This window comes from Lagopus leucura, unplaced genomic scaffold, assembly GCF_019238085.1.
Source record: "Lagopus leucura isolate 7727_CA_CO unplaced genomic scaffold, USGS_WTPT01 63731-0_obj-0_obj, whole genome shotgun sequence".
Lineage (NCBI taxonomy): Eukaryota > Metazoa > Chordata > Aves > Galliformes > Phasianidae > Lagopus > Lagopus leucura.
In genome coordinates, this window is record NW_024962403.1 from 138,394 (window position 1) to 152,561 (window position 14,168).

A 14,168-nucleotide genomic window follows, 5' to 3' on the forward strand; every position below is an offset into this window, starting at 1 on the left:
AAGCTTGAGGGAGGCTTGTTCTTTGTAACACAGCTTCAAAGGTGTCTGGGCCGATGCCTGAGCAAACTGTCCTGTGAAGTCGCGCCTCTGCAGGGCTGGGAGCAGGGGATGCTTGCACCCTTCTGTTCCCCAGCAGATGGGATGAAGTAGATGAGTAAACACCAGGTTAGCAGCTCCCTTCTGCTGCCTCGTGCTCGACGAGGGGTTCTTCCCACTCCGTCTCCGGCCGCTCTCTCTGGAAGGGGCTGTCCGGGAGGGAGCGGCTGGGGCTGGCGGGGGGACAGGATGTCAGTTTATCGATCGCACCTCAGTCAGGAGAGCTGCAGGCGCAGCGCTCTGAGCACGAGCGGCAGCGTGCTTAATGTGATTGAAAGGCAGTTAAAATGGCGGTGACCTTTTCAGGGGGAATTAGATTGCCTGCCAAGAGTGGTTAGAGGGAGTGATAACGCCAGCTTGAGGAAGCTGTCCAGTCTGCTTCAAAGGGAGGGAGACAGCGACAGGGAACGCAAGCTAGTAGCAAGTACCATTTAAAGCACGAACCACGCGGTCTGATAGAACAGAGATTGCTGTCCTCTTTAGATATGAAAAGATTGAAGAATTGTAGCTACGTTCTCTCCACCCGCACCGTCCTCCTCTCTTCCATCTTCCCCCAGGCAAAGCTTTCCTTTGGACGTGGAAGCAAGATAGTCACCGTTGCTTTCGGGGGTTTCTTCAGCAGGTTAGTTTCCTTGAAAATGACACAGAAGAGAGAAAGACTTTGAAAGTGTTGATGGTAAACAGGGAATTTTCAGGGGCAGATGCCTTCTAAGAAAGATCACCGTGATGACAACTGATGGATTGTGAATGCTTCTGAAGATGAATTGAGGATTGCTTGACTCAAGCTTCTCTTTCACAGAGTCATTAAGTTTGGAAAAGATCTCTAAGATTCATCTAGTCCAACTGTCTCCATGCTGTTCTGCTCCCAGGCTAGCAAAGGGCTTGTTATCTATTTGTTAATGTATTAAGCAGGAGAAAAGAGCAGCATCAGTTAACGCATAAGAAGAGAGACTTGGTAAGGCTTTATAAGCTGTAACCAAGTGTAGTTATCCCAGGGTACTCATTTGCATTGAATCTCATGTTGTGTACGATTAGGGCAGCTGTGTAGAAAGTGAGACTATATTAAAATGTGTGAAAGTTTACAGCAGATGGCTGCAGTCCCACAGCCAGCTTTATCTCTGCAGAATCAGATGTGCATTGGTTTGAGTAGCAAATGATGTAGACTGGCCTTCTTCCTCTGTAAGTTAGTTGTCCAAGCAAGCTCTATGGCAATAGTGCATGTTCCTGCATTTGTTTTCTTTCTGAAGACCTCTAACATTAGAAGCACATTCACAAGTGTAAAATCCTGTCCTCAGAATATAAGTAGATGCTCTTCAGTTTTCCTGCCACAGCAGAAGGTTTTGGTGAGTACAGTTTGTCTGGTAACTACCAGGGCAGAAAGAAATAGAAGAGGAAAACTCAGCTGTGCTGCTCAGTGCAATGTAACAATCATCGAACTCTTCCAACAAAATACTGCCTCTTTCTTACATGTATAGGGAAACTGAAGCACGAGGAAACAACTTCTCTAATGCTGTGAAGATAGTGCAGAAGAGCTTGACACAACTAAAACCCCTTAGGAGCCAGATGTGCCTTCTTTTTCAGATAAAATATAATGGGGCATGCAGGAAAGCTTCTGCAGATGGGGCGATTTCCCATTTTTCTGTGTGATGAGCTTCACACAGCATTTAGGGTCATACCAATAAGAAGGTATAAACTGATATATTCAGGAAAGGAATTTGAGCTGAAACTTGCAGCTTCTCCTACAAGGCCACGTGGGAAATAAAATGTCATTGGTGTACTTAGGCCTTTTTGGAAGGCTGATTGAGTAACCAGAATCATCTTCCCCATTTCTATGGGATGAGTCAGAATTCATTCATTTTGCCCTGTCATTCTAAAGCAGGCTTCAACTTGGATGCAGAGGAGTCTGTGGTGAGAGTATGGGGAATCTTTGCCATAATGAAATTCTTGATCTTCCTCCTACTTTACAAGAATTCAGTTCATTGCCTTTCTCTGTCAAGTTTCCAGCAGAGCTTTCTTCATGGCTTGGTCTGTAAGGTGAATGCAGTACTGCATCTGCATCTGAATGTCCTTCTCACTTTCTCCTTCTTGGCAATTTTGCTTTCCTATGTTCAGCTTTCTACCTACTGCTGGCCACTTCTACCTGTTGTAAGCTTTGAAGTGGGTGAGATGTGTAAATCTGATGTTTCTCAAGTGCTTATTTTATGCCTTAACCTCTCTTTAGAGGACTGCTTTGTCCCAGAATGCTTGTATGCCTTACCTTAGCCATAGTGTAAAATGGTGGTAATCCCAGTAATCCTCTTGTTGCTGAAGGACAGCACTTTGCACTTGTCTGATGGAGTAGCCCAAGCATTTCTTCATGTTGGCATCTCTCCTTTGAGAGGAAATACTTCTCTGTAAGGTAATACTTGAGCTAAAAACACTGCGGATCTGCTTGTGTAGTCCTGTAGCTCATGTGATTCCTATATATACCTGACTGTTTCACCATAGCTTATAATGATGTGTAGAATTTGAGGGATTCTGTGACTAATAAATGTCTCTTAGGCACTGTGTCGCATATTGATGTCGGACTGACTTTGGTCAGTAGAACAAAGAGGTGAGAATAATCTGATTTGAACTTAAAAAAAAAAACCTACCTTACCTATAAAAACCATCATGAGCCACCACGTAAGTGTTGTTCGATATCGTGTGTGTTTAAAGTTCACATAATGCTTCAAGCAATTGGTTTCATCATTTTGGAACATCATGTGATTAATAGGACTCAGCAAAGTAAAAATCACATTAACTTGGGGGGGGGAAGAAAAAAAGAAACCGGTGCTTATAGACACTAAAAGTCGTGATTGTTGATACTGCATTTTCATTAACTTTAACGCATGCAAAAATCTGAGAACCTAATTTTTGTGCTCAAACTGCCAGAACGCATTAGCTGGAAGGAGCACAATCAACTAAATCTCTTGCTGTTTGATTTATGTAACAGCAACAGTCATCCTGACCAGAAAAAGAGTTGCTGTGGGATGAAGGGGAATTCTCTCCATTTGACGGCGTTTTGTATATCGCTTGAGGGGGGGAAGGGATGTCTGTCACCCAGCAACAGAGAAAGGAGAAAAAAATTAATTAAAAAGAAAACAGAAGAAGCAGTTGTAAACCCCTGCAAATTGGCAGGGGGAGTAAGGGAGCAGGTAGAGCACCTGAAACTACTCCATTTTTTGAAATTGACTGGATTTCAAGTTGACAGCATCCCCTTAAACTTCAATTTTCCTAGGTTTCAGACATGCGGTGTAAGACCTTCCAGTCCCATCTGCTGTTCTTGCTTAGCTGCTCTCTCCGATCCATTTTTCTAGTGGTCTGTCTGCTTTGGATTTGAAAGTCCTAGGCTTGAAGACGGTCATTTGATAATTTTTATGTTTTCTCCCCAAGCGTCTGCAGTTTTGCCAGAACTGCAACCTTCTTCTGGGAGCCTCGGGTCAAACTTCAGCCCTGAGCACCGCACAGCTGATTGACGTGATTTTAATAGCATTTTAGAATACAGTTGTTAAGTCAGGGGCAGTGAGATTTTTCTAAAGGAAAAAGGAACACGGGTCTCAATGGCTTTAAACAGCTCCTGTCTCCACATGTCTCTTCTTACACTCGGTGGTGAAACGCATTATCGAGTAGTGTCCGGAAAGTGGCTAACTGCGTTTGACACACGCCAACTCCCTGCCTCCACACTGGATAATTGCATTGTCAACTGTTCAGCAAAGTGGCAGGTGACACTGCAGCCGGATTGATTGTCCTAGCATGGAGGCTCCGAAGACTGTCAGCTACCCAATCGATAGAGTTTACACAAGGCACCGTGACTGCATCTGTAACTAATTTCAGTTTGGAACTGGCGGGGTGCGGCAGGCCCTGTTTCCTGGCCGGTTGCACTCGTTTGCTCGCATCCTGGAAAGTTGCTTTCCCGCTGAAAGCACGGCTTTATTTCTTGTTTCGGAGCTGGAAGCGAAGAAATCGATGGCGTGTTTTGTGGTTTCAGAGTTGAGGGCATTGCAGCACACGGCTAACTAGCAGCTCCAGTTTTCCGATCAATAGGCTGATCAATTGATTAAATTAACACTGATTTTTCTTTCTTGTTTCCAGCCTGGAAAAGAATTAGTTTGGGGGAAGAGCGCGTGGGCTCGGCCTGTGAAATTTTGTTCCTTTCCCCATCTTTCCCTGACAAGTGGAATCTCTGTGCTCATCGTTATTTGAAACAAACTGCGCTGAGCTGGCAGGGCCCGCTGTAAGCCAGGGTGCTGCTCCAGCTGCGCGCCAGCCTTGCCGCTTCATGCTCGGCTGCCTTAGAAAAGTCATCCCGCCAGCTCTGCCGTGCTGCTGTGTTATTGGCAAAGTTGCGACATTCCTGTGATCCCTGTCAGTGGTGCTTATTGATCCGGCGATGTGAATCTGCTTAGCGATTCAAGATTACTTTAATTCTCCCTCTTCCTTTTTTGTTTGTTTCCACCCTCTCCCCGGGGGAACAAAAGCTTTCAGATCCACCTTTCTCCGGCTTTGAAAAACGAGTGGCTGCAAAGGCTGTGGCTGTTGCTGCCGCTTTTGTGCTTCAGCTGTGGGTTTTGAAGAGCAGCCTTTGAGATCGACGCGAGATTGTTCTCACCTTCGAGATTTGTGCTGGTGCAGTGCTCAGGGAGGCAGCTTTGCAGGAGGTGCCACACCAGATCAGATCTTTGCATCCCCATCTATAGCCACGATCTGTACCTGGGAGGTATAGAAGAAACCTACCCCTAGATAGCTCCCCAGTGCCTCTTCCCCGAGCCTCGCAGCAGCTGGCTCTTACCCTTACCCACGGAGCTTGCCTGCCCTTTGTTCAGCGCATTGCTGCAAAATGATGTTAATGGTCATAAAATTATATGGCCCTTTCTTTAAAGGCAGCTGTTCCTCTGATCTGTGAGCAAAAACTGCTGTAAGCATCCGCGATGCTGCTGAGCCGCTGGCTCTCTGGCAGCTTGTTTGTGCTGCCGTGGGAGCTAACAGACGGCCTCCGATTGATGCATCTGCTATTTCAGGTGCACGCTGTGATGACACAGGCGGGTGTCAGTTTTTCAGGTAAATCATCGTTTTGCTTGAAATGGATCTCGCTCCTGAGAAATGAAACCCTTGTCCTGCAAGCAGCTTTTCATGGTTTCCAAATGTCATTTTTCCTGCAACAGGCTGTGAAAGTCACTAGGAGAAGTGTTCTGTCCCTGTTTGTGTTAGGAAAGATGGGGGAACGATTTGACTGTCCAAAAATATGGCTGGGGAAGTGATATGAATGTAGAGAAGGGCTGAGGTTGGCCTCATTCTCCATCTCGCTCTTCCTTTCGAGAACCCCTGATGGCTTTCTCTTTCTTCCCAAACGCCTTTTAAAACAAAACAGCATCCGTGCCATCTTGTCCTCTTAGTGCTAGTTTGGGATACTTCAGCAGCTGATGAAATAAACCCAGTTTAGAGCCATTCTCGGGAAGTGTGTGTGAGGCCTGGCCGTGTGTCTGCATAAACTACTTTTATTGCCCTCATTGTTTTTACTCTGCAAGAAGCCAACGAGTGACATTTCGTTAAGAAAATAGAGTGAACGTGCTGGAAGGGGAGGTTGTGCAGAAAGGGGTTTCTGCAAGGAGTATAATTAGCGAGGGCTGCAGTTCTGAGATTTATGGGAGACTTTTTCTCTTTCCTGAACATGTGCAAATTACCTGTGAGCAGAATGAATGCCTCTTCCCAGCCAGCACAGGCCCCAGTAGAGCTGCATGCTGAGATGGATTTCGATTTAGACCCGCTTACAGAAATTTTTCTTTAAATCCAGAATTGTATGTGTTACCGATATTGATAGGAAGTTTTCATTCCTAAGAGCCAAGCCCAGGTTATTCCTATGAGTTTAATCTTCAGCAAGAGCAGCATCAAGTAGCTGCTGTCACAACAGTGGTGTGGCTAATACTACCACTAACACTTTAATTTTGTTCCTTGGTTGTGTTTGATGGGATGGCATTGGGGACCAGCTGTTCTCTGTGCATTTATTGACCGTTCTGCCCAGGTAGGAGCTGAGGAGCACAGTAGGCCTGTGTTTTCCCTGCTGTGTTGATGAAATTTGGCTGAGAGATCTGGGTCTACACTGGTCTGGTTGTCCCACCTTTCTGTTCCTTTGTCCGCCAGTCTCCTTGTGAGCAAGAGAGACAGCGGTGCCAACACCTGAAGCAGCATATGTTGTCACTGCAACCATCTGCTGCCGAGTGTGATGGAGAAAAGGAGGGACTTGAATGTGAGGTCCTTTTATCTGCTCTGTTCTGTGAATCTGTTTATATAGATCATGTTAATGACTCTCTATCTGAGCCAGAGCTGCCATTCAGTGAAGATATGTTGAGATGACCTGTCATCGGGGGGGATTGCACAAAGGAGCTGCGATTTGAGGAGTGGTGCAGAGGTCAGGGAGGATGCTTAGGCATAGGGGATAGCTTAGGAGAAAACAAAGTGCTCTGAAAACTTAGAAAAGAGGGGAAAAAAAGGTTTCTGATGAGATTTATCACCAGCCATTATTAATTTGTACGTGGAAGGAAGTGCGAAGTGTTTCCCTGTCTCCTTCAAGCTCAGCTGATTCCTATAGCCTGTCAGTGCCTGCAGCCTGGTGGTGGTGAAGAGGCGTGTGAGTATGTCCTGCTTTTCAGAGCTCGGCCTCTGTATTTCAGAAACATTTTTGCTTCTGTAGATCACCTAAAATTTTCAGAAACCGACTTGAATCGGAGCTCAGGTGGATTGCTCCAAGGCCAGCCCAAGCAAAGCTGTGTACACAGTGCCGGAGGGCAGCGGGCGCTCTAGGTAAGTGATCTTGATAGGTACACTCTGATTGATGGGGGAGTTTGTCTCCCAAACTGTCACAGGGTTTATAGAGGTGCCACTCAATACCAGTGCTGGAATTGCTTGTCAGAGCACCTGGCTGCAAGAGCAATGGGGATTGGAGACAGAGCTGTAACTTTGTTTTTTCTCTGCTTAATGGCCCCAGTGCCTGACCTGCCTGCTCACTCCTGTTTGTCTGGACCTTAAGGAGGCAGCAGGGATTAAGACTGTCAGAGCATTGTGGTGCTTTCGCATCAGGAGGCTAATTGTGTCGGGGATGGCAGCACATGACTAGTGGTTGCCTCCTGCCAAGTGCACAGCAAGAACAAAAAAAAATTCTTCACCAAGATGTAAGAGAGTTTGTGCTTTGGTTTAATCTGTAAGTAGCATTTTCAAATTCACATGTGGAATTATGTTCTTGAGGATTTAGGTGACCCTCTGTGTAAGATTCGCAGCTGTTCCTATGAATAACAGCCTCAGGATCACATCTCCTGTGAATTCCTAGGTCAGGCGTACAACTTAACATTCAGTTGTCGGATTTCACTTTATTAACACATTGGGATAAAGTTCTGGTCTTGAGCATTGACCTCTGGATAGTGGCATTGGTTTTAGCAGTGCACTCTAGGCAGCTCTGCGGATGCGGTGAATTACTGCGTGTCCTTCGGTAGCAAAGCCCTGCCAAGGAACCGGGGGCACGCTGCTAGATTGCAAATCACCCACGTGTGGTGGCTGGGGGTCTTCTGGAAGCTCCTCATCTCCTCCTTTGGGTCTGAAACAGACCCGTTACAGAGCTGGTTTGTTCTGCTCAGTGCCCTCAGTGCTCCGTTTCGCATCTTCCTCGTTTCTGGATGGTACTGTGGAGCTGTCAGCATGAGCTAAAGTTCTGAGCCCTCTTTAGTCTTGGGCTGAGTTACTGAGAAGCAGGTGTGATCCTATCAGGCCTTCCTTGCATTTAGTGGCCCTCTTAATCCATTTATAACAGCACTTGTCCAGAAATCTGTTTTGAATGAGCCTGAGATGAATGAATAATGTCAAGCAGTTCAGACGTCAAATATTTGAACAGCTGTGTGGGTGTTTTCACTGGCTTTGTGCATGGAAGCAACCTCAGGAAGTTAGGCAAGGAGAGTCGGGTTGGAGCTGTGGCACTAAACCCCAGCCCATCAGAACTGGCCTCGGGATCCATCCCTGCTGCAGGTGAAGGCATCAGAATGAGCGGCCTGCCACCAGCCCTCCTGCAGGGGATGCTGGACCAAGCTTGGCATCCTCCTCTTTCACATTCTCAACATGCAGTGGTAGTACTGGGATTTATAGACTTTTAGATTTGCACTGGAATCATATTTTGTCATTTCCCTGCACCCCCCACTTTTTTTTTTTTTTTTTTAAGACAACCTTTGAAGTCTTAACTGATAGCACGACTACACTGAATCTTTCTTGGTACAGAGCTTATTTTGTTTAGTGTACAGTTCGTGAATTAGTTTGTTGGGTTTATTTCTACCATGTTACAATGAATTACACTTATTTAAGAAGAAAAAAAAAAACCACTTTAAAAAAAATAGTCCATATTTGGCGTAGAGCTCAGAGTTGGATCACCTTATTGTGACTTCTTTTAGGCATTGGTCTGGGAGTCCTTGTTCTATCAGAAGGCAAAATTTGCCCTATTACTACAGCTCAGCTTAGTCTGTGAACTACTCTGTTCTGTTCTTCTCCCAGTGCACATCTGTCATCTGAACATGTCTTGTCCAAACCCTTCCCCTATGCATTCCTGTGTACAGTAGGAAAGAAAGCACCCTGTTGGGAATGCAGTCATTTCTACTGCAGAGCTAGATTTAGCAAAAGATCTGTGGAGTATTACCATTACAGACTTAAAAGGGATTTTCTTAAGTGCAAAGGTTTTGAGAGCAAGGACACTGGGATTCTGAAGTCAAGGTGCCTTCATATTTGTAAATTGTTTCACAGTAAGCAGATCTTCTTTTCTTAAGCTCTAACCATAAACCACTAGTCAGCTTAAGTCACTTGGGAACAAAATTGATAGAAAGATGCACGATTTCTGAGTGCTTGGCATTCTTTCAGAGAGAGACATGCAGGGAGCAGTCTCTTTTAGATTCACTCTTTTGGACCCCTTTCCCTCCCAGCAGTCTCCAAGTATTCGTTATCTGGCTAACATTCAGATCACCTCTGGGACAGGCCAAGTCACAGCTCTAGCTCTACATGATTTGTGTTTCCCACAGCTACAAAAGAAAAATGAAGACCTATATGTCCGAAGTTTATGGCCTTTGAGAAGTGATGGGCTAAAGCAATGCCAGGTGCAGGGGATGGTGTTACTGCAGGTTAAATGCCATGCCTGTAAATTACTGCCCCATCACCCCCTGCGACTTCTCAGGCAGCTTTGAAAGACTATCCAGCTTCTTTGACAGGTCTCTCTTAGTACTCTAAATCTTCTCCCAAACATTGTGATGAACTGAAGGTTCCAAGATTTACTAGATGAGCCATTGCAGCAATAGGAGGCAGCTCATGACATATGTTGGCTGGCAGTGTGTGGCCACTACACCTATAAAGGCTCTGATGGAAGGAGGCTGCCCTGATGTCACTGCAGAGCTGACCTACGAGCACCTCTTGCACTACCTGACACACAGGGTGGATGTGCATTGTCGATGCTAGCAGCGTTGCTTCTGCTGGAAATTAAGGCTGGCAATTACTTTCAAGTAAAAGGTAGTTTATGCTTCTAGAAAAGGTTAGTCTTAAAATCGTTGTGCTACGGTTATCCCTCGTTAAGGACCTTCTTTATATTCAGGGAAGAGAAATATCAAATCCATATAAACAAATTTTATTGGGGGCTTAATGAATCAGTGAAAGCATCCATTCCTAGAGAGCGACAGTAAAGGGCTCTGTCTGCATGGTGTCCTTGGAAATGAGACCTTACCTTGCCCTGTTCTCTGCACAGATGCAGACTTAGGAATACAGCTCACTCCTCTCAGCTGGGAAAGTACAAGTCTGCTGCTGATCATGTGAGACTGTGGGAGCCCAACTCAAGCCATCATACCACTCAAAAGGCTGACTTAGGTTCTGATAACATCATCTTTCTTCAGAGATGCACCTCATGTTCACCATTCCTACATTAACGATAGCCTGTCTTCTGCACTTAGATTGACAATGCAGAAATCTACCACCTTTGGGACATTCGTGCAAAGCCAAGGCCACCTCTACCTTTCTTGTTGGGTGTCAGCAGATAGGATGTGCTTGAAGGCCTGGTCACAGACTTGGGTCAGCACCCATCTGTTTGTGCCCCATCCTTTGCCTTCCACCTAGTGCCATCTGTCCCAGGAGAGTGGGATGGTAAGTGAAGGAGCGTGCTGGAGGCAGCCAGAGTGAGCAGAATTAGGTCTGTATAGTTTATGTCCCAAGACAACTCACCTTAAATCTGCTATAGAATTGAATGCAGATAAGGGCCTTGCACTACCCTAGCAGCAGGAGCTCTTTGTTCAATTTTTCAGTTGCATAGGAGAGAGCATGTCCAGTGTTCAAACACATAGAGGGTAAGTATAAGGGTTTCCGTCCTATTACTAATCTTCAGGTAGTAAATAGCAAGTGAAGATCCATCTTCTGTAGGTGCTTGCATTCATTTAAAAGAAACCTCGTTACAACCAGCTGTAACACAGTCAACAGAATGCTTTGGAACCAAAATAAATCTATATACTGCTAGAAAGGAGTACTTGCACAGCTGGCATTGTTTCCTCTTGCTTGGGACTGGGCTTGTGCGTGATCAACTCTTGCTAGAAGTACAGGACTCCTGTTGACTTGTACTAGAATTTGCTCATGTAGGAAGTGTTCATAAGGGGCTGCTAATGACTGAAGTCTGATGTTTTCTTAGAAGCAGGTTTGCTTTTCTTAAACATTTCAAATAATTAAAAAAAAACCCTGAATGCATTGTTTGCTTGTTTGTTTTAAATTATGATACCTTCTGTGAGCCCATTCAGAGTAAAGGATGACCTGCGGGCTGGTACCCCTATCCTTAGAAGATCTCCTTTGCTTGGTCTCCACTTCAAATGCTCACCAGCACATTCTGTTGTTTTATTTTCCAGGTTCTGGGTTCATCATGTGCAGCGGCAAAGAGAATCCAGACAGCGACGCAGACCTGGATGTGGATGGGGACGACACACTCGAATACGGGAAACCACAGTATCGTTTTTGAAAGGCTTATAACTGACAGGGAGCCTAGAGATCCATCTTCAGCTAGTGCTTATGTAGCACTGCTCTGGGTAGTGTTGAGCAGTGTGTCCAGCCATACTAGAAAGGGCACCACCTTCCCCAGTTACCCCGTTATTTGAGCTAATAGGGATTCTCAGTTTCCTCTCTTTGAGGTCCTTGTATACATGCGGAACTATTTCAGATCTTGTTAGTGAAGTCTGTATGAGATGTTGAAGGAGATCAAAACTACTGTTTCTCCGGTCTGTATTTCATAAGTGATACTAACTTTTGTGTCTGTCCAAGCATCTTCTGTATAGGTAGCTTTTCCTGCTTTGTGGTTAGAAATGTAGTTTATTTTCCACAAGACGTTTGTTTGATTTCAGGGGTTTTGTGCAGTGAATATTTTGAGCATTATTCACCTGCAGCTGTAACTGTGAGAATAAGTTTTTATTCCTTTTGTTAGACGCTTCATTAGGGGCAGTTTTCTGGAACTCCAGCTGGGAGCCAGACTCTTCAGACACAGCTCCAGAACTTCTGCCCTACAGCAGCTGTGCAGCCATCAAGGAGGACTTCCCACAAGGGTATTAGGCAGACATCGACATAGCTGTGTTGAGAGGGAATATAAATCTACAGAATTAGATTGTGTTCAGATCTGAACCAGTCTTTAACACCAAAGCATCTAGCTTTAGCTGGTTGATCTCCATACTTCAAACAGAAATAGTAGAGTTGTGCAGATTTCACTTTTAGAGGTTGAGGAATTGGTTTTCCTCTTCTGAAAAGCTGTGGTTTTGTTGCTGTCTAAGGACTTGTCTGTATCTTTCCACCTAAAACAAAACTGTTATCCAGAATCTAAAAGCAAGCCTCTCCATGGATACCAGCTGCTGTTCCTTTGAGGTTTGATGTGAATACGTTCTGTATCCCAGATAGTGTCCCAGCCATCTCAGAATTCTTTCCATTGCCTGCAGCAAGGCTGTATGTTTCTTAACTCCTTGTGCTCAGGTACACAGAGGCAGACGTTATCCCTTGCACTGGAGAAGAGCCAGGTGAAGCCAAAGAGAGGGAGGCGCTCCGAGGTGCTGTTTTAAAGTAAGTGCTGTGCCTTTCTGATTCGCTTTTGTTACTTCTGGGGAATCTCAACTTGTGGAAGGTATCTGTTTGTTTGACCAAAGGACTGCCATAAGGGAGTCTTACAAAGAACCACTGTGTAACAGGTGGGTCTCCATTTCTGTCTGTGCAGCCTCGTAAAGCTTCCCTGCACACACTTCCCCACCTTAACCACTACACTGCCCAGCCAGTGCTATCTTCTCCCTGAGCAGTGCTGGACAAAGGGTGGATTCTAGCCATGGGGAACCTGTGCTGTGTCAGGGCTTTGTGCACACCTTGCCATGTATTAGGAGACTGGCACCTAAGGTATGATTTCATTGCATCATATTTGTGTTGCAGGGTATACAGATTAATCCTGCATGCAGGTCTGGGCAGAATGAGTGCTATGCCCACAAGCATGTGTCAAGAATGTAGGCAGACAGCGTTCAGGGCGCTTGGGGAAGCATTTCAGGCAAGTAAAATGAGTCTTAACAGAGAGCTAGGATTGCTTTCTAAGCCCTCTGCCCTGCATAAAGCAGGGCTTAAATTACCCCTCTGTCTCTTTTGCAGAGTGATCCTGTGAGGTCAAGGTTGAAGTGATTGATAGAGCAGTGAAATGAAGTTTTCTTACTGCATAGTCTGTCACAAACACTAGTTCAAAATTAGGTTCCACTCCATAGAAGTGTGTATTTGCCATACTGGATCCAAACCATTGATCCATTCAGTACTTTGCAAACTGTGCTAGACCACAGACGTGCCTGAGAGATGCTAAAGCCCCTTCACAGCTAAGAAAAAGAAGCGCTGTAACAAGATATCAGTGTCCCTTATTAGTGGCTGTGGACATTTAACACTTAAGTGAGACCACTGAGGATGTGAGATGTGGAAACCCAGTTCCTTCATGTGACTTGCGCCTAAGATGTTTTGTTGTTTGTATGAAGTCTTTCCACATCTCTCTGTAAAGCAGAAGGGATAATGTTGCTTGTGAAAGCACTTTGAAATTTGGGCAACTTTCTGTAGGAATGCAGTAAATTAGGTAAATTAGCTGATGCCCTGAAGCATAAGCCTATGTTACCTTTTGAGCACAGCTGTCACAGCTCGTAGAGCTGAAATGTTATACAGCCACAAGTATACAGGCTCCTGGGAAGATCCCTTTCTCTTACTGCCTCTGTTACTGGCTTGCAAATGAATGGATGGGGCCAGGAGCGGTCTGCACTTCAATGCTGTCATTCTTCAAATGGGAAAATGAGAAGGATGGGGCTTGTGATGGCATACAGTTAGTTCTAAAGCAAGAAGCTATTGCAGCATGGAGGATTTCTGTTCACTGGTAGGGTTTTCATCTTTGAAGCTGGGTATTCGAGAACGAGCTTTAGGTCACAGGTGCTATTTGATTCCCAAGCCTTCAGTCAGCATCACAACCCTCGTGTGATTCAGCAGAGGTCTCAGCTAGAAGAGCAGGTTGGGAGTTCACTGGTAGAGATGCGGGCTAACACAAAAACACCTCCTGCAGCAAGCCAGCAGCTCACATTTGATGCTTAGACTGATAGTTAGAAGTGTTGGGAGAGATGTATTTGGATTGGTGGGTGGAAGCACTGGCTTTTCCCAAGCAGCAAAATCTTCCACATTCAACCTTTAACATTCTGCCCTTCTCTCTTTTAGTGGTGGCACACCCAGTACTCGAATAACGCCGGAGTTTTCTAAATGGGCCAGCGATGGTGAGTGTTAAGCATGTCAATAATTCATCTGTTAGCTACAGGAGGGCAGATAGGTATTCCGTCCAATTACCAGTAATTAGGGAAATGCTAGGTACAGGTGCTCTTGCGCAGTACCAGCAGATGTGTGTGCAATCTATTATGTTATCTTTTTTAATTTATAGCACAGTGAACTGTAGCCAGTGAATTTGGGGAAGTTCCCAAAATGGAACTGTAAGTGATATGGTGATAGAGACAGTCTATTGGATTGACTTGCTG

General features: G+C 45.3%; 1 protein-coding gene across 5 annotated transcripts in view; it reads left to right on the top strand.

The window, feature by feature from the left end:
* Positions 1-14,168, top strand: part of LOC122190588 (E3 ubiquitin-protein ligase RNF220) — a 159,902-nt gene that overhangs the window by 122,785 nt on the left and 22,949 nt on the right. For all 5 annotated transcript variants that reach the window (XM_042890635.1, XM_042890637.1, XM_042890636.1 and 2 more), the window contains 3 exons: positions 11,013-11,109; positions 12,118-12,204; positions 13,858-13,913. In XM_042890635.1, coding sequence (XP_042746569.1) covers positions 11,013-11,109; positions 12,118-12,204; positions 13,858-13,913 — 240 coding nt within the window. The remainder of the gene's footprint in view (positions 1-11,012; positions 11,110-12,117; positions 12,205-13,857; positions 13,914-14,168) is intronic.